Raw genomic sequence first — 19,988 nt, forward strand, 5'->3', positions numbered from 1 at the left:
CACACTAAAGACATATGGTCAGACATGACCCAATGTTAAACGGTAAATACAAACCACATTTATTCCTGTAGTGCTCCTTGTGGATTTCCAGCTTTGGGGAGGGCAGTTTCCCCCTCTCCTGCCCTACTCTGTCTTCTTTTAAGGGATGAAAAGGCTTTTCAGTACAGCAAGTATTGAGCCTCTCTGTCCCTCCAGGGGCACACACAAAAAGGACCAGCCTCTCCGTGGAGTCAGGGGGTGAGCCGGTCCGGAGTCACTCTGCCGCATGCTGCCTTTCCACCCCACCCGGTCAGAACGGCCATCACGTGCCCGCGAGAGGGCAGGTACTGCAGAACCACACGCGGGTGGGCCTCGGCGGTCAGGGGCATCACCACCTTCTATGAATATACGGAGAGTGAATTTAGGAGCATGCGGGGCGTGCTGGAGGAGCAGTGTCCACAGCAAAGACCAGACGGGCCGGGAAGCGGGTGTGGACAGGGGAGCGAAGAGGCAGGAGACAAGCGGAGGAACAGAAAACGAGTGAGTGGCCCTTCCGCTGGCTGCGTGTGCGTGCGTGATGGAGAGGGACAGGGGAGCTCGGGCAGTGAGGACCCCGGCCCGAGGCAGCTGGGGGAGACCAGGCTGGCAGCGGATGTGACAGAGGGGAACGCAGACTGGGAGAACTAGAGCCACAGACTCGTCAAGACGCGGGAGGACGGATGAAGGGACAATGGACTCTCTGTTTCCTGGGAGGGAGGTGTCCCACGCGGGGAGGCGGGACTAACCAGGAAACTGAAAGTCCACGTGGACTTGAAATTGAGACACCATCTCTGAGGCCAGACCGCCTGGTCTGAACCTCGGTGCTGACTTGCTGCGGAATCTCGTGTAGGAGACAGCCTCTCTCTGCCTCGGTTTCTTCCTCAGAAGACGGCTGTGAGCATTAAATTACCTGACACACAGCAAGCAGTTTACAGAAGACTGGGCTGTTACCACCACCATTGTTGAACTGTTTGAACTAAGTTCTCTGATCTCCCTGCAGGAGGGACAATTCAACTGGCCACAGGGTGCGAAATACGATTTACGAAGCTTTACTGATAAAAGCAAAGGAAGAAATCAGAGAGCAATTACAGGCTGACTGCACAAAGGTATTGTTAAAGCCACCGCATACAAGTCAAAGCAAATAAAAAAAAAAAGAGGGAAAGGGCAAACAAAGAAAAAGATCTGCTGTTACTATCTGATAGAGTTAATACCATCACCCATGTTCTTAACAGAACACAAGGGAAAAACACTAACGTTCACTAGAAAAGTGGGCAAAGAACATGAAATGCAAATTCACAAAAGAAAGAGAAAAGGCCCAAAACATGAATAGTTTGTTCAAAATATTTAATAATAAAGTATGTTTTTAGGAAAGACAGATCATAGACAAGTGCCTCATCTTTCCATTCTGGCTTTAAAACCACAAAGTGTGTTTACACGGCGTTCCTGTGCTGCAAACAGGAGGCAGGGCTGGGGAGGCAGCATACCTAACAGTGTGTGCCTCTGAGCAGGGCCAGTGATATCCGGTTGGACATTTACTGCTTAACTTACTTTAAAAAAATAAAATAAAATTCTTAAAGAGTCCATGGTGAGATCATGGATGCATGATTTGTTGCTTCTGTTTTTCAGAATTTTACAAAACAATGAAGGAAAATGCTTACTTTCCCCTAGTATGAGATGCAAATTGAGATGTGAAACAAGACAACTGTTTACCTATCACACTGACCAAGACTTTGTCAAAAAAAAATAACCGTGCTGCTGAGACCAGAGTAAAATGATCCTTCTCGTACACCGCGTGTGAGGGGAAATCTGCTCCACCTTTCTGGAAAGCAAGCTGGCAGCTCGCACGAGGGGCCTTCCCAGCTGATCCTCTTTAATTCTATTTCGGGAAGTCTAGGGGAAGGATGTACCAGGTATTCAGGCAAGACTTAACAACAAAACAGCTCATCATAGTGTTATTTACGCAAAGTCAAAGTTGCAAAATGACTTTAAAGTCCAACTGCAGGGGAGTGGTCCGGATTATGGGCACAGCTAAATGATGGAACATTACGTAACCACCAAAAACAAAGTTACCCGTGAATTTCTAACGTGAGAAAATTCAGGAGTACGACATTATAACAAAACTATACAGACAATAAAAATGACCCTGAGTTTTTAAACACCTGCTCAGAGAAGGAAGAGAACACAGGAAGAATGCAAAAAGGAGTCCATTTTGGACAGATCTTTCCCTCCTTCCTTTATGCTTTCATAATAATCACGAATTCCTTTTCTAAGGGGAAAAAAAAAAAGAAAAAGATCTGCTTAAAAGAAAATAAACAGCCAATGCTGGAATTAAAATTTAGTTTGTGGCTCCCAAATGTGGGTTCCAACCTCCTTTGCCAATAAATCTAGAAGAATGTTCCCCATGTGCTACAGACAGATTTATACAATTTTCTTAGCTGCAAAGTTAGGCCCCAAGAATGTACAAGAAAAACAAACACTGAGCACTGCACTTGGGAATGTGTTTATTGAGAATGATTTTCTCCAAATGAACAATGAAATGGAAAGTACACTCAGGGGGTTTTAAGGAAGAGTTCTACGGAACTCTGAGAGTGAGTCACAGAGACAGCAAAGGAATGACTGACCAGGCCGCAACCAGAAAACCCACTCTGGTCACTGCGAGGAGCTGAGGACCACCCAGCACAGCCCGAGTCCCCCAGACCCGCTGCATCCTCGGACCCCTTGCATCCCCACTGCCACGCCGGCTGCCCCCACTCAGGCCAGATGTCTGTCCTGCCCAGGCTCACAGATCAGGAAAGGAGGGAGGAACTTACACAACCCTTGGGACCGTGTCAAGGAAGCGTCTGGGCTCTGCAGACAGAGATAAAGACACGGCTCGTGCTCCCTGAGACCTGATTGTGAGGACACACCGGGGAGAGGATGCCCCGAGTGAGAGCAAGGCCACAGCCAAGGGCACATGCGGACGGGGCAAGTCTGGCACAGGAGCTGGGGGAGAGCTGGGGCTGGCGGCAGAGGCTGAGACGGGGGCCCCGCACCCCACGTGTGGCAGGCAGGGCACCATCTGACTGCCAGCAGACCGAGGGGCCTGGAGCGATGAGCGCCCACCTCTCCTCCAGGACACAGGGCTGTGGGGCCAACAGGCCTGCCCATCTCAGCTTCAGCTTCTACCTCACTGCAGTGGACCACGGAAGTTTCTACTCATGACCTCATGTCCTCCTCTATCGAATGCATGGCTTGGCTTCTGCCTCCGTGGCTCGACGAGCTGGCCGGCCCTCTGCTATATGTGCCCCATCAAGCCGTCTGCAACCCCGATCTCTGTACACACGTGGGAGAACGCCCGTCACCCCTCCGTTCTAACCTCCACGGGGACAACTCCCGACTCTAGGACACCAGGCCTGCCTTGCCATGGAAGGTGCTGGCTCCGTAGCTCCCGTGACCAGGCCCCCCGGGGTCCCATTCCGGCCGCCCCTGTCTGTTGGCGATGACCAGTCAAGACCTGTCACTCCCGTGGTTCTCACCACTGGGCGGTACTTGCTGGTGCTGCTATTCTCGACACTGACATTCGCTCGGCCAACCCCCCCGACCCGATGAGGTCCGCATGCTGTCATTACCCTCATGTTTCAGATGAGGGAACAGCGATGCTGAGTAGCTCAGCCAAGGTAAAGGAGTAAGTGTCACGCTGGATTCACACTCAAGAAGTCTGACTGCAAAGTCTACGCTCTTAACCTCGAAGCAACACTGCCTTGACAGACATAAAAATGAACTTTTCACGTTAATCCCAATTCTCCATCTTCTAGTTACCCAGACTTAAAACCGTGGAGTTATTTTTACAAATGGCTCTGGCAGAAAAACTGGTCCTGTCCTTTATGTAGTGAGGCGCTAAGAAGTCCTGCTGGTTCTTCTGTCTCTCCCTCTGCTCTCCCCGTGGGTTACACCGGCTCCCGTCCAGACACGGTGTTGACTGCATCACGCCCCCGGCAGAGGAAGAGCCTGGTTACAAGAGGGCTGCTGCTCATGTGTGCCCTCCCCAGCCCAGCCTCCAAAACACGCAGACTAACCCTCCAGAGACGCAATTCACACGTTCACTCCGGCACTTACTAACCACTGCACGGGCTCTTTACAACAGGCCTTCTGCCTGCCTCGGTGAAACTGAATTGAGAGACACTCAATGACGACCTGCAAAAAGATCGCAGCCTGCAGGTGGCTTCCCATTTGTTATCCACCCTCTCCCCAGCCACCCAAGTTCACGAAGCTTCAATAGCTCTCGATGATTTGCAGCAGGGCCCCTAGGCTGGCCACCCTCAGGCCAAGTACTCCAAAAAGACTTTCTATGTGAACCAATGTGCCTTCAAAAATTCGATCCCGAAGTTCCTCAGCAGGTGACCATCCTTTCCTGTTGCTTATCGCTCACTTACTTCATTCTGTTCCCAACTGAGATGCAGGGAATAAAGGCCAAACTTGGACTTGGCACACGAGGGCCCTGGCCCCCTGGCAGGACGCCGACTCCCCCTACTCCCCCTCCTGAGCTTCTTCTCATCAGAAGATTCCCTTACTGCTCCCGTCCCCTGCCCTGCCTTTCCTCCCTCCACCTGCACAAGTGCCTGCCTCCTCCGGGGACTGCCCGCGGCTGCTGCAGGCTAGGCGGGCATCTCCCGTCCGACACCACCTCCACGGTGGACTGATTTTAGCACTTGACTATGTGGGAATGCCCTGTCTTTCTCAGCAGGCTGCAGATTCCTAGTTGGGATTGTCTGTGATTTTCTCATCATTCTCACTTCACTTACTTACATGACATAGAGTTTAAGCACAGTCATTTAAAGAAAGAGAAAAAAAAATCATGCAAAATCCTACCACTCTGAAATAACCAGGTTATTCTCCCAAACCTTATTTTTTTACTATATTTTTGTGAACTTTTACACACGTAAGGAAGGCAGGACAGATGATGGGAATAATTTATGATACCGGGGCCATGTATTGCTTTTAAATATAAGTTTATGCCTCAGAAAGACAAAGAAAAATACCATATGTTATCACTTATATGTGGAATCTAAAAAAAAAAAATGACTCAAATGAACTTATTTACAAAACAGAAACAGACTCACAGACAGAGAAAAAATACTTTTGGTTACCAAGGGGAAGACAGAGAGGAGGGAAGGGATAAACTGGGAGTTCAGGATATGCAGATACAAATACTACATGTAAAATAAACAAGGTCCTACTGTATAGCACAGGGAACTATATTCAATATCATTTAATAAACCTATAATGAAAAACAATATGAAAAGGAATATATGTATGTACAACTGAATCACTATGCTGTACACCAAAAATTAATACAACATTCTAAACCGACTATACTTCAATAAAAAAAAATTAAGGCTCAGTTTTAGCTGAACTTAACAGAAGAAACTGAAGTAGAACCAAAGGAATTACTAACTCTTAAATAACTGTTTCTCCTCCACAATATATTAATTCCCTATGGATCTCTCTAAGGTTAAGAAAAAGATAGTGAAAGGTATTTTTGCAGGTTTTCACCCTTTTAATTAAACTACATGTTTCAGTTTTGCACAGTACTGGCTCTCTACCAAGAAACATAAAAATTAAAACTTATTTTCACCTACCTTTCACCTCCTGTTTTTGCAGATTTTGTTATTATTTTTGCTTTGTTAAGGTTTTAACATTTGCGATCTGGGCTGCAGTCGTAACTGTCAGGTCTTAGTTCTGGATATAAAAGTGGACAGAAACCTCAACAAGAGACCTTTATCACGGCTTCCTCAACCCTGGCTCTCTGTCTTTAGGTCTACCTTAGTTGGCTAAGTTTCACTATCTTCATTTTTGGAGTAAGGCTCCTGAGTTCATTTGAGTTTAGGGAAGTATCCTGTTGCCTTCGTGCCTGAGTGCCAGCTTGCTGGACACAATATTCTGGTTCACATTTTCATCTTTCTCTAAATGGTACTGTTCCCCTGTTCTCTGGCATCAGATGTTTCTCCAAAGTCTGAGGCAGGCTTAAGTGTGTGTGTTTTTGATCTTCCTGCCTCTCCTGCACAATTCTTTAAACTTTTGTTTTTTTAACGGAGGTGCTAGGGATTGAACCCAGGACCTCATGCACTCCAGGCACACGCTCTACCACTGAGCTATACCCTGTCCCCTTCTTCAAGCTTTAAGTCCAACACTTTAACTGGGATGTGCCCAGGTCCATCCACTTTTCCTGGTGTGCACGGTGTGCCCTTTGGATCTTTAAATTCAGTTCTTCCTGCACATCAGGAAAATTTTCTTCTATTACATCTCTGAATACTTTTCTGATCCATTTTTGGGCCATTGACTTAGACAACCATCCTTCTTACCTTGGGCTGTTTTGTCTTTGTACCCGTATCTATCATCACCTTTTCTCCAAAATCTTCAATCTCTCAAGTTTTTCCCTACACATTCACTCTGATGATCTCAAAGCCTTTTCTTCAGGTCAATAAGTCAATTTTCAGCCACTGCACATGTAACGTAATGTCTACATGTATTGACTGAGCTTTATAATACCTCTTTCAACCTCATCCTAGCATATTAATTTGCCTCTAAAGACTCTTATTTTATTGAATTCATAGTCTATAGTGTGACGTATTCTCAATTTCCTTCAGGTCTCTGGATATGCTTCCTTCCAGATTGGGGTCTCCATCTTTCTTCTGTATGTTTTATTCCTTTCCTTCATTTTTACTACAGTCTATCTGTCTATTTTTTTCACTATGCTTGTGCTAATACACAGATCGCTTTGTTCTGATCCAAAGTAGGTAATTCTCCTAATTACCTTGCCCACCTTTATCTGAGAACTGTAGTTTCCCCTGTGAGATACAGGGATGAGTTCTGCTTTCTAGACACTCTGCAGGGGCCCACGCTGGTGGGAAGCGAAAGAGCTAGCTGGATCAGTACAAGCTCTGCCCTCTCTTCTGGGATTCTGTCACACTAGGGCCCACACACCAGAGCAAGAAAGGCATCTCCGTCCTGGGGCTGCTTATGTAAAAGCTTATGCTTCTAACTCAGAAAGATTATGCTCTAAAAATGGATGCTGGATATGTGCCCTGGTTCTATTCTAGCATCTTTACCCAGGAGTTAAACCATTTGCCTAAGAACAGCTTCCTTGAGAGTAAAAGCTATCTGATGTCACTAAAAATTATTTTAGCATCTCCTGTATAATTAGAAGACAAACTCTCTGAACATATCAACCTTAATCATCAGTGTAAATTCAAATGTATAGCTATCCCCTTCGAAAAGTATGAAATATAGATGTACAGTTATCACACAGATATTTGTACACTAAGCCCTAAAAATAGGTTTAATTCTAATAGGCAAGAAAAAAAGGCATACAGACCTCGACTGAAGGTATGTCCTGTTTCTCAGAACACATGTCTTCTTTAGATGCTTTGTGAATCTTCTTTTCTGAAGAAGACTTTGTGTCAACCTTTTTCAAAGTTTCACAATTGTCTGCTTCATTCTTGACAGGCACTTGCTGGTTATTCCCTTGAATAAATAAAAATGATTCAGTTTCTAGCTGATGATTTCCATTTGTGTTCCCCATAGTTAAATCTCCTTACACCAAATGATCTCGTTTGATTTAATGAGATTTAGACTTAAGGTTTTTGACACCCATAATGCTCTAAGAAATTGATTTTGTTTACAGGTGAAAATTTACTTTTAATATTGAGTTCTACAAAGTCATTAAAAGAGGTCCAGGAAAGAATGATGGGGGCACACCACTGTTCACAGCAGCATTATTCATAAAAGCCAAAAGGGAGAACCCCCCAAATGTATGTGGATGAATGGATGGATACACAAAATGTGGTAAATACCAGGGAACACCTTAAAAAAGAATGATTCATGGTACTACAATATGAATATAATTAACATTACTGAACTGTGCACTCAAGTGGTTAAGATGGAAAAAAAAAAAAAAAAGGAATGAAATTCTGACACAGGCCACAACATGGACGAACCCTGAAGACATTAAGCTCATTGAAATAAGCCAGTCACGACAAGACAAATATTGTGTGATTCTACTTGGACCTAGAGTCATCAAGTTCATAGAGATAAGTAGAATGGCAGGGGCCGGGGAAGGGAGTAGGGGTAATTACTGTGTAATGGGTACAGAGTTTCTGTCTGGGGTGATCAGAACATCTGGAGATGGATGACGGTGATGGTTCTACAACGATGTGAACAGTTCATGCCGCTGAGCTTTATCATTTAAAATGGGAACTTTCATGTTATGTATATTTTACCACGATTTGTTTTAAATTGAGGGAGGGAGAGAGAGGGGTGAGATCTTGGGTTCTGGGTATGACTCAGGCACTAACTAGCACGAGGATCAAAGTCAGTCTCTAAGCTGCCTGAGCCCCAGTTTCCTTGTTTATGAATTACCACCATCTCTGCCTATCCTGTCTGTTATAAAGAAGTGACCAGAACAGAGAGAAATGCAGAGGGTAACAGCCATCTCACACATGAACTTCCTGAGGGCGGTGCCTTCTCCCGCGGTCAGTGCCCACCTGCCCGGGAGCGGGGCCAGCCTGCAGGATGGGCTCTGGGCGCGATGTCACCACGCAGTAGGGACCACATCATGAGTGTGATAGTTCCAGGTTCCTTTCAAGTGATTTCACTCGTGTTTGTTCTTCTATTTCTGACTTCGACAAAAGGTCAAGTCAACCTCAACCCCACGGTAACGGGCCTCAGCGCTCTCATAGGAAACAAAGTATTTCAACACCTTCTCCTTTTTTCTTTAACTAAGACTCCCTCACAATACCTTGGCCACCTGAGAAAGCGGAGATGACCCCAGCGCCAAGACCCCGCAGCAGAGCCGGCTGCGGACACGAGGGGGCGGGCCAGTGCCCTCCAACTCTGCAATCCTCACGCTGCAAACTCAACTCACTCGAGGCCAACACACACACGTTTAAAAAAGAATACCTATAAAGTGAGCACTTTTGCATTTGGTTAACAGAAAATTATATAAATGTTACATAACTATAAAAACGCTGGGAAGTGTTAATTCCTCTCCCACACGAGTTGGGCGTTCGACACCCACAGAGGAAAACGTCCAACACGATGAAGGAACCCAGGAAAGAGCCAAGAGCAGGGGAGACGGGGTCCAAACAGAAAAAGAAATCAGAAATTAAGACACCCCTTTGGATTCTGGAAGCCATCAGTATGAACAGAACACAGATATTCTCAAGAAAATGTGCCACAACTTTCCTAGAGTCTTAATTCATGAGAAAATGGATTTCCTCACATTTTCTTTAGGTCAAAAACAGCACTTCAGTTCAGTATGAGTCATCAAAGCTTCTTAGGAAGGATCCAAATTTAACATCCAACACTAAACCATGCCCAAGAAGAGGTAAAGCAGACTCTGAGAAAATCAGTAATGCCTGTGGTGGGGCTGAGAATCAGGGCAAACAACAAAATGAATTCAAATAACAGGTCCTCTGTTAAGTGTCTGAGAAATTCTAACGTGACGATATTCAAGAACTTAGAAATGCTGTGAACATGTACTTGCTTTAAAAAGCAGAACCATTCCAGGGCATCCTACTAAGCCTGTTTACTCAGAGCACTTACTTACATATCTTTCCTCCATTTATCCCTCGGAGGAGGAGTGTCTGAGCCACAAGACAAAAAACAAATGGAACAGGAACAAGTGAACTGACCAGAATCCTGCTCAGAGTCCTACTGAAACCAGTCTAATGGCATGGTGCATTGAACAAACCACTACATTTTTATTTCCAGTTATTAGTATCTATAAGAAAATGAGACGATTTTTTAAAATTTCTGCGAAGACTGGTATTTCAGAACATTTGGAGTTATCCATCTAATTTGGTGAGAACTTCCACGTACTGTTAATTTCAAGGCTTTGGGGCATTAGGAACCTTAAAAGTTCATTATCCTTTATTTTATCATAGGCAGAAACAACAGAAAACGTGCTGACTGGTCCTCTTTTAGAGTGCTGAGATCAGTAGCAATTTTATCTTTACCTCTAAGTTTTTATTATTTTGATCACATCGTGAAAAAATAATAGTTATAAACCTCTGAAAAGAGACCTATTTCAGAAGATCATCTACGCTACACACAAAGCCCTGCGATCCTGTCAGGCCATCAAGGGGCTCCTGGATACAGAACACAAGCCTGGAAGATGCAGCTCCCTTCACAGCTGTCCGACAGGCTGACACGGAGAGCAAGGGTGTGAAACAGCCCTGAGCAATCTGGCAACAGCCTTCCTTATTGTTGGGAATTTTAATTTATGATTTACTACAGGCTTCTCAGAAGGAGATGGGAGAAAGAGCAGGGAAGAAAGGAATGACACATTTTCTATTGTTCAGAAAACGGTCTGCTTCTCCCCGACAAGGGTGAGCACCTAGACAGAGCCACTAACACCCACCTTGGAAGATTTTCCTCTTATGGTTACCGGTGAGGAGGGGCGGGGGGGGATAAATTGGGAGTTTGAGATTTGCAGATACTAACTACCATATATAAAATAGATAAACAACAAGTTTCTTCTGTACAGCAAAGGGAACTATATCCAATATCCTCTAGTAACCCATGATGAAAAATATGAAAATAAATATATGTATGTATATGTGTGACTGAAGCACGCTCTACACCAGAAATTGACACACTGTAACTGACTATACTTGAATTGAAAAATAAATTTTTTTCCTCACACACAATAAGTTACACTAGGGAAAAAACTGCCTCAGTAAAAGAAGACACAATCCCTCAGGTGCCTTCAGGGGTTCTGACAGGTTTGGGACATCACTCAAGAGACAGATCACCTCCCTGACCCCTTCCCCAAAGGTGGTCTTGTCACTAGTGTTTCTGAAAATATCTGCGTACTTTGGTGGAAATGGCCAGAACGTGGCACACACACTGAGTGTTTCCACTGAGTGAATGGACGTTCTGAAGAGGCTCCCAGACCACCAGGTGGGCTGAGTTCAGCTCTCAAGACTGAGGCTGTTTTCCTCAGACTCTAGAAAGGATCTCAATATAAAAACGACAAGCTTTTCACAAAGCGCAATCCTTTTCAAAATAAGGAAAGAACTAATGCTCAAAGTCGAAAGTGGAGACTCAGGAGGTGCTTATATTTTTGGTTTTCTCATTCCTGAGTGTTCTGCACACTGGGGGTCCCTGCCTGTCACTACCTGTCAGTTTGTTATGATGCTTCCCTTCAAAATCCGACAAAAGAACCCAACACCCTTAATGTTACCAAAAAAACTGCGTCTCCGACCTGCAAACTACAATTTTCTTCCTCTAGATTTCTCAGTCCACTCTTATTTTTTAAATTTTCAACTCTTTAAAATGTTTAAATGGTTAACTTGATGCCAGGCAATTTGTTTACTTTTTAACCTCTCTGATGTTTTCCTAGAATAGTCTTCTAAACAGAAGACAGACAGAACCAAATACCTGTCAGTCAATGGATTTCCCTGTGAGGAGCCTCCTGCTGACATAGGACTTCTGGAGATAAATACAGGACTGAGAATTAGCACCTTTGCATCTGCTCGTATGACCGTGGTGGAAAGCTAGGGTTCTTTCATCAACTGATCTGATCTGATCAGCAACCACCCTGCTACCACTTCACATGCTGATGAGCCAGCCAAAAGGCAGTTGTAAAAAAGTTCTTGTAGTGAGAGATTCATTTCATTTCATAAAGCATTACAGGCATACCAGTCATTGCCCAGGAAGAAAAGATTCTGGGCAAGTTCACCATCTACAATGTTACAAGCAAACGCTGTGTTTACTGGCTCCCTTATTAAATTTAGTCACACTTGCTGAAGTGATGGGTATGACGTGGTCATTGAAGCTCAATTACAGGCATTAAGCCACAAGCATCAGACAAGAGGAACTTGAAGCATGAAATCGAATCCTCTGCCCTGCCCTGGCACTACACAGCTGGGCCACGCCCTCCAGAGCGCAATGATGGATGGGAGGGTCTAGCTCAGTAGCAGAGCGCATGCTTAGCATGCACAAGGTCCTGGGTTCAATCCCCAGTACCTCCAATCAAAAATAAATTAAAACCTAATTACTGCCACCCCCCTAACATTTTTTTCCCACAACATTGTAAACTAACTATAGTTCAATTAAAAACCAACAACAACAAAGCACTATGATGCAGAAGGCCCCTCCCATCCATCCGTCCGCAATGCCACTGCCTTTGCACTCTGCAGGTGCATTTTCCCAGACACCTGATGGATGCAATGGACCACAGAAGAAGCACTCCTGGACAAAATTCCCTCAAACCATCTATGATTTTAAGTTGGTGTGAAGTCAGCCTGTGTCCAATGCTGTCCTCAGGCCTAAAGGACACACAAAACTAGAGAAAAGTCCAACCAGACTCACCCCATCATTTCGCCCTTTCACAGAGCTTTGCAGCCTGGGCCCTAGAGAGTGTCGAGAGTGACAGAAAAGGGGGAGGAGGTCCCCACTGCCCCGCCATAAACCCCCTCAGACAAGGAAGGCTCTGACTTCATGGAGACCGGGTTGAGTACATCATCCGGGGGGCATACCCACACGCCACGGGGAGGGGACATGGGGATGGCGCTGACCCTGCAAGCAGGAGTCCATTCAAGCACGTGCACTATGGCCAGGGAAACAGGACGGAGGGCTAGAACAAGGGGTACCAGGAATGCGTGCTGGAATGCGAGCCTAATCCATGCTCTACTCAGAGGACCCCGGCTTTCCTTTAAAGTAGAAATGTCCTTTGATGGAACGTGTACAATTCAGTCTGGTTTCTTCTCTACTAAATCCATAAAGCTCATAAGACTCATCCAATCTACCACCTTCTCTACAATATCAAGAAGTAAAAAATACGAAATCATTTATATTCAGACATTTCAAATAAGATCAAAGACCACTGATTCTTCCATATTAAAAACTGTCAAAGATATGACTTTTAATAGGAACAGAAATGCACTTATTAAAATGGTCAGGATGGATGCGAAAATATAAGCAGAGGCTCTTATGCCAGAAGCCAGAGGGATCAATTAAAGAGTTAACGACAAATGGATATGGAAGAAAGCCTCCCCGTCTAGTTTTGCTGGCATTTTTATTAACTGTATTTGCTACAAGAGAACTTCTGTCTTCTTTTAACCAAGGGACACAATTAGAGAAGAAACAGGGACAAGGAGCCTGTGATGGTGGCAGCTGGTAAATCGGTAAGAAAGTAAGTTTTGTTCAGTCAGAAACATTTCATGGGCTGACTGATTTTTCCCTATTTTGGGAGGAGGGGCTGATTGATTTATATAAATAGTCTGGAAAGCCAAGAAAAAAGATAATGAGGAATAGGTGTCCATAGATTCTCACAGTAAAACGTGGTACTCCCATCATTCTAACATAGGTACTAAACGGAAAAGTAAACTCTTAACCGCGACGTTCTAAAAATTGGTGCACTGAAAAATTGTGCTGAACACTGGAATTTGACACAACATTGTAAAATGATTATAAATCAATAAAAAATGTTAAAAAAAAATAAAACAAAAACTTGGTGCGTCGTCCTCAACATTCCATCTTACAGACCGTATTTCAACAGTTAGCGCCTCTGCTCATAAGCCTTTGCGCGTGAACTGGAAATTGAGTCGCCACCGTTAAACCTAAAGTCACAGGTGGGAACAAAGTCCACTCAAAACAGACCGGCCCCAAACAGGAGACAAGAGTCATCAGACAGGATGCAAAGGTTACCGTTAGTTCTCCTGGAAACTTCGGGCAGGTCTGGCGGGTACTGAGGTGGATTTCTCGGCAGATGGCTTTCAGGTAGTTTCTTCGGGGGCTTCAGGGGACAGGGCTCGCGCTCCTTGAGCGCGGCCGCGTTCTCGGGTCCTTTACTGGCCGTTTCCTTAGGAAACATACACGTCGGTGCCCCCTCCTTGGCGGGGCACTCCGGGGGGGCGTGGCCGCCGGCGGCGCGCAGGCAGCCTTTGGGGAGCGCCAGGGGCTTGTGCAGGCCGCCGCCCGCGCCCGCGCCCGCGCCCGCGCCCGCCCAGCCGTCCCCCAGCGCAGCGGCGCACGCGTCCTCCCGCGCGGCGGCGGCCGGCCTGTCGTCGGCGGCCGCGCCGGCCGCGCCCGCCTTGTGTCGGCCGTAGTACACGGAGCACTTGTGCTTCCGCTGCGAGTGGCCGTAGGTGGCCGGGCTCCTCTTCGGGGCGTTCTGCAGCCTGCTCTGCGGGGCGCTGACCGCCAGGCAGCTCTTCCCCCGGCCTTTATCCGAGGGGCCGTAGGTGTCGAGAAAGTTCTTGCAGCTGCTTCTGAATTTAGGAAGATTAGGAATTAATTAGGAATTAACAAATGTAACACCGAGGCAGACCCAAGACACCTCTACCTGAACTCCCGCTGAAAGAGGGAGCAGTCAGTGTTGTGTGTATCAGGGAGCTCTCCACCTTCTCTTCTTTTTTTTGTCAAGGAGGGGGTGATGAGGTTTATTTAATTATTACTTTAATAGAAGGACTGGGGATTGAACCCAGGACCCTGTACATGCTATGCATGCACCACTTGAGCTACACACTCCCCACTAATACCTGTTTTGTTTTGTTTTTTAAGTCATACAGATACATACATACGTTCATTTTCATATTCTTTACATTATAGGTTACTACAAGATATTGAATATAGTTCCCTGTGCTATACAAAAGAAACTTGTTTATCTGTTTTATATATAGTACTTGGTACCTGCAAATCTCAAACTCCCAATTTATCCCTTCCCACCCCCTCTCCCCACTGATAACCATAAATTTGTCTTCTGTGTCTGTGAGTCTGTTTCTGTTTTGTAAATAAATTCATTTGTGTCTTTTTTTTAAGATTCCATGTATAAGTGATGTCATACGTATTTGTCTTTCTCTTTCTGGCTTACTTCACTTAGGGTCATCCAAAACAAAACAAAAAAAGAATATAAATACAAAACAGAAACAGACTCATAGACATAGAATACAAACTTGTGGTTGCCAAGGGGGCAGGGGGTGGGAAGAGACAGACTGGGAGTTCAAAATTTGTAGATACTGACAGGCATATGTAGAATAGATAAACAAGATTATACTGTATAGCACAGGGAAATATATACAAGATCTTGTGGTAGCTCACAGAGAAAAAAAATGTGACAATATATGTATGTTCATGTATAACTGAAAAATTGAATTTAACACAACATTGTAAAATGACTAACTCAATAGAAAAATCTTAATAAAAAAAGAAGCTATGGTATATTTATACATGGAATACTACTCAGCCATAAAAAATCATAAAATAATGCTATTTGTACCAACATGGATGTTTTTGTTTTTTTGTTTTGTTTTGGTGAGGGAGGTAATTAAGTTTATTTATTTACTTATATAGTTTAATGGAGGTACGAGGGATTGAACCTGGGACCTCATGCATGCTAAGTAAGCACTCTACCTCTGAGCTGCACCCTCCTCCCCACTTATTCTGTTCTTCTAAAGCTCGGAGAGTTGGATACACTTACGTGAAGTCTATCTCATCATAAAAGAAATATCACAGTGGTCACATAAGACTTAAAAGAAAATTGTGCAAAAACACACTTGGAATCCAAATGTATATTACCTTACAATAAAAACCAGAAATGAGTGATATCAAAGGTGAGACCTGCCCACACACACGCTACAAGAATCCTCCTTACTTGTGCGAATGGGGGCCGATGACATCCACTGGACCACTGCTCTGCTGTGAAGAGGAGCTGGCGTTCTGCCTCTGTCTCGTTTTCATGAACTCCATCAGAATGTACTGCGCTTGTTGGAAGGCTATTAAAATGACACCCAACAGGGACAGACTGAGGAAGAAAGCAACGAGGTCCATTACTGCCTGGTTCTGACTGGCGTTAAAAACACCAGCTTTACAGGAGAGTGGTGAATGGTTGATGGGAAATGCCTAAAGATATGGTATGAAAATCCCATAAGATGTATGACATCACAATTTCTGACATTTCTTGAAGATTTTTTTAAGAAACGAAGTTTCTAATAATATGACTATTAACTCCAACATTCTAATTCAATTTTTAAAGACACTTCTAGGATAAAATCACATCTTAAAGGGTCATTCTAGTCTTCTAATCTCAAACTGCCATTGTCCTAAGCTAATAAGACATCATGCATCTTATACGATGTTTATGTATCTTAGATGTTATATTACATATACACCTTCCACTGTGACTGCCCTTGAACACAGATGGAACACAATGTCCACTATACTCCTGGGTCACCCTGTGAATCTCTTACAATTAGTTTACTATTATCTTAAAGCTTACCAGTGACTACTTCGTCTACTTCATGAATGTCAGGGTTCTCAAAGCAACCTAAGCTCCACTCAACCCATATGCTTCGCTCACACCTGGACAATATCCATTTTCATGCAACGCGCCGGGATGTCTTCTCCAGCGGAGAAGGTGGTAGCTTACCCAACGAAGAAAACCGTGAGCCTCCAAAACGACTCCTCCCAGCTGGGCCCTGGAACCACGTCCGCACACAGAGGCAGCAGGTGATGCGGGAGGGTCACGTTGAGAGTGAAGCGAAACTCGAGGTCTGCTGCCGTCACAAGAGTCAGCTCACGAATGACCCAGGAAGAGGTGAAGTCTGGGGTAAACCTAACAACAGAAGAGCCATCTTTACGAACCTTCATTGTTTACATTTTAGGCACGAAACAAAATAATTATCATGGCAGCAAAATTTCTTACACTGACAAGATAAATACTTGTATGAAAACAACTTAAGACATCTTACCGATGAAAAAGGGTTTCTCCCCACCAGATATTAAATGCATCCCCAAACTTAAATGAGGTTCCAGCCCAGTGCTCACACAATGCTGATGTCCCGGGACGTGCTGGGGTCCAAGGAAAACTGATGACAGTCTAGCACTTCGAATCCATAACCTTGGCAATTATACCCATTAATTTTCAGAGACGTCACAGTTATAGGAAGCGGTCCGATATTCTCAACCTTGAAGTTCTTTGTAATAGATAAAATTTGCTTGCTGTCTTTCAGTTCTAGTGAGGATGGAAAGTGAGATTTAGTACAGATGAACTGCAAATTTTATTTAAAACAATTTACTATATCAACATTTATTGAATCCACAAACCATGATCTACATGATTAAAATGAAAAAAAAAATCCATATAAGCTCAAAGTATGATTTCCTAGCTAATTTCTAGAACAGTCATAGATTGTGTTGTACTATCAGAATATGATAAAAATACTTAACTAGTCAAGGTTGTTCCTCAGTTAAATGATCTGCCTAGGTACCCAAAGTAATCAAAATCTATTCTTTGTTCTTTTACTTACTCAAGGTTAAGGTGGTAAGTTTACTCTTCTCAGAAGCCTAGGAGTCTGGACTTACCACTAGCCACCACACACACACCCTGTGCCTCGATCACACTGAACAGGGACCAGTTAGGAGGGGGTGTGCTTCTGTGTAAATCCAAAACAGCCACTAAAAACACAGTTAAAACTCCCACTGCAGGAGGATGCAGCAGGTAGGTATAGCCTTGCAAATCAATAAAAGCACATTTCATATTGGGAGTTTAAAAAAGGAACAGTTATCAAATGTTAAAATATTCCAATAAATCTATAATGCACAATCTATTCCACATAAGGACTGACATTTTATCTGGTTCTACAGTTTTCGTATTCCTCCTTAATTCAAACTTTCAAGGCCAACTTTAAACTACTGAACGAATGAAAGAATGGAGAAAAGAAACACTCTGATGAAAACTTTGAATGCAAAATGGCTAATCTTTTCAAACTTGGTGCTCATTTGGCATAATTTTCTGGAAAAAAAAATTCAGTCATTAAAGTAGTGCTACAAATTATCCAATGGTTTCAATGAGTTTTTCCCATAGGATACATACTGTTACACTATAATGTTTTCAGTGGGTTCCTGAAACTAAAACTAATAATAGGAAAATAAGATAGAATTTACCAAAAACATTTTCATCTGTTGTTTTATTTTTTGTCTTACTTCCTGAGGAAGTTCTGCAAACTAACACAAATAGTTCAAAAGCATTTAATTTAAATTCATGCATAATTTACAAAGTTCTAATGGATCATGTAGATGTTTAAATCTGTACCGTCTGATACAGTGGCCACTAGATACATATGGTTACTTAAATTAAAATTAAATAAATTTAAAAATTGATTTTTTTCAGTCACACGAGCTGTATCTTAAGCATTCATCAGCTACACATGGCAAGCAGCTGCCAGACTGGACAACACAATGTACAACACTTCCATTACTGCGAAAAGTTCTACTGGTTAGCACACTTTCAGTCTCTCCACTTCTCATTTTGGTGTGATTTTCTATGATTAGCTAACTGATAAACCAAATTACCAGTTATCTTTAGTATTTCATACTCTACTGGTAACTTAACATTATACATTGTCCCCCCATATCTATTATTTAAATTGGGTTAAATATCTAAGGCTGTTGTTCTAATCGAGTTGTCTACACATGCTCAAATGTTTGCCTAATTATTTGCATCAATACAACAAATTTAATGTAAATTTTTTAAAGAATCTTGTAATCTCATTTTGCTCTTGGCTTAAGCCCAAGCCTGCCCTTCCGAGTTCCACGCACACGGGCCACGCCACGCACACAGGCCACACACGGGAACCACGCTTTCGGACTCACGTCGGCGGCAGTCCATCAGCGTGGACTCGGGCACCTTAAATCGCAGAGACCCTCCCGCACCAGGAAGTCTTCCACCCACTTTCAGTAATTCTCTTGCTCCAAATCCTTCCACGCCAACCATGTCGATAACAGTCAGGTTATTCCTACGGTGAAAGGAGATGCAAATAAAAAAGCATTACCAGGAGAGTCACAAGATACAGTGACTTGAATTTGAATATTCCTAGTTAGCAAAAACGTTTTTAAAGATTTGGGGGGGAAAATCCATTTAAAGAGTGTGGCATCTCCTGACATCTCAGGGAATCCATGAGCCAACGGAAGCCGCCAAGCCCTGGCAGAGTCACGGCAAGCGGACTGGGTGAGAACCAGCGAATGACCATGACTGGTCTCCAGTCTCCGCCCAAGGATGGAAACCCGCAGTGTTCTAAGCAGGCACCAGGGGGGTGATCAACCCTCCAAGAGACAAAAAAATGAAGAAATAAACTGGGGGCCACCCAGAAACACTTAACAAATTAGGACAAATTGGTAAAAAACCGTTTACAGGGTGAATTAAGGAGTTTTCACAGTAATTGTGACTCTAAGAAATTCTGCCTTAGGGGTAATTCTAGAAATAAAATCTGACCCTATCTTCTGAACTAAAGATATAAAATATCATCCAAAAATAATATATATCGACTCAAGTTCTTAAGAGTCAAACAGTAATTCAGACTAGCTCTTGCCTTTTCATTAAATGAAATCATGAATCCCAGGATGAAAAAGTTAAGTGGAAATGATGTTCAAATGATGGAGACAGCACTGAAAGCCAGTTATCATTCACGTAAATACTAGAAGCAGAGACAGAATCCATTCCTAGTTATGCAGAATACACTGAGATGTCTTTACCTCTTCTAGAGGATTAAAACCTTTATGGAAAACTGCTTAAAAGCCTTTTAGTGACGTTAGATGATCAATATTGTTTACAGAAAAATATCTCTCAATACAGAAACCATCAAAAATAAATTAACTAGTATAAAAAAATCGAGACTTTTTAAGTCTGGGATAGTTGAAGCTGGGATGAGATAAAGCTTATCTTTGTACTTCCTACAACCTTAGTTCTTCAACAGAGAATGGGTTTAAGATGAAACATTGTCAGCAGAGCATTAAAATGCTTACTGGAACATTGGTTATTCGTTTGTTCTAGTAAGCACTAGTCAAAATGCTTAATAAAACAAACTATTTTAAGAACTTTATTTTAGTGCATTTTCATTTTAGTAGCACTCACTTGCAGAAGAACAAACTCATATGATATACTAAAGAACGTCCAAAATCAGAAAGTCTTTGCCTGCTGATCTGACACT

At 43.5% G+C, this 19,988-nt stretch overlaps 1 protein-coding gene and 1 non-coding gene across 4 annotated transcripts in view; both read right to left on the reverse strand.

Moving 5' to 3' along the window:
• Positions 1-19,988, reverse strand: part of TMEM131L (transmembrane 131 like) — a 159,737-nt gene that overhangs the window by 18,007 nt on the left and 121,742 nt on the right. For all 3 annotated transcript variants that reach the window (XM_031464452.2, XM_064488977.1, XM_064489019.1), the window contains exons 21-26: positions 18,655-18,797; positions 16,828-17,014; positions 16,430-16,615; positions 15,656-15,805; positions 13,711-14,273; positions 7,373-7,521 (exon numbers count right to left, since the gene is read on the reverse strand). In XM_031464452.2, coding sequence (XP_031320312.2) covers positions 7,373-7,521; positions 13,711-14,273; positions 15,656-15,805; positions 16,430-16,615; positions 16,828-17,014; positions 18,655-18,797 — 1,378 coding nt within the window. The remainder of the gene's footprint in view (positions 1-7,372; positions 7,522-13,710; positions 14,274-15,655; positions 15,806-16,429; positions 16,616-16,827; positions 17,015-18,654; positions 18,798-19,988) is intronic.
• Positions 6,088-6,162, reverse strand: TRNAS-GGA (transfer RNA serine (anticodon GGA)). The gene has a single exon. It is a non-coding gene; the product is annotated as a tRNA-Ser (tRNA).

Source organism: Camelus dromedarius, chromosome 1 (genome assembly GCF_036321535.1).
Source record: "Camelus dromedarius isolate mCamDro1 chromosome 1, mCamDro1.pat, whole genome shotgun sequence".
Taxonomy (NCBI): Eukaryota; Metazoa; Chordata; class Mammalia; order Artiodactyla; family Camelidae; genus Camelus; species Camelus dromedarius.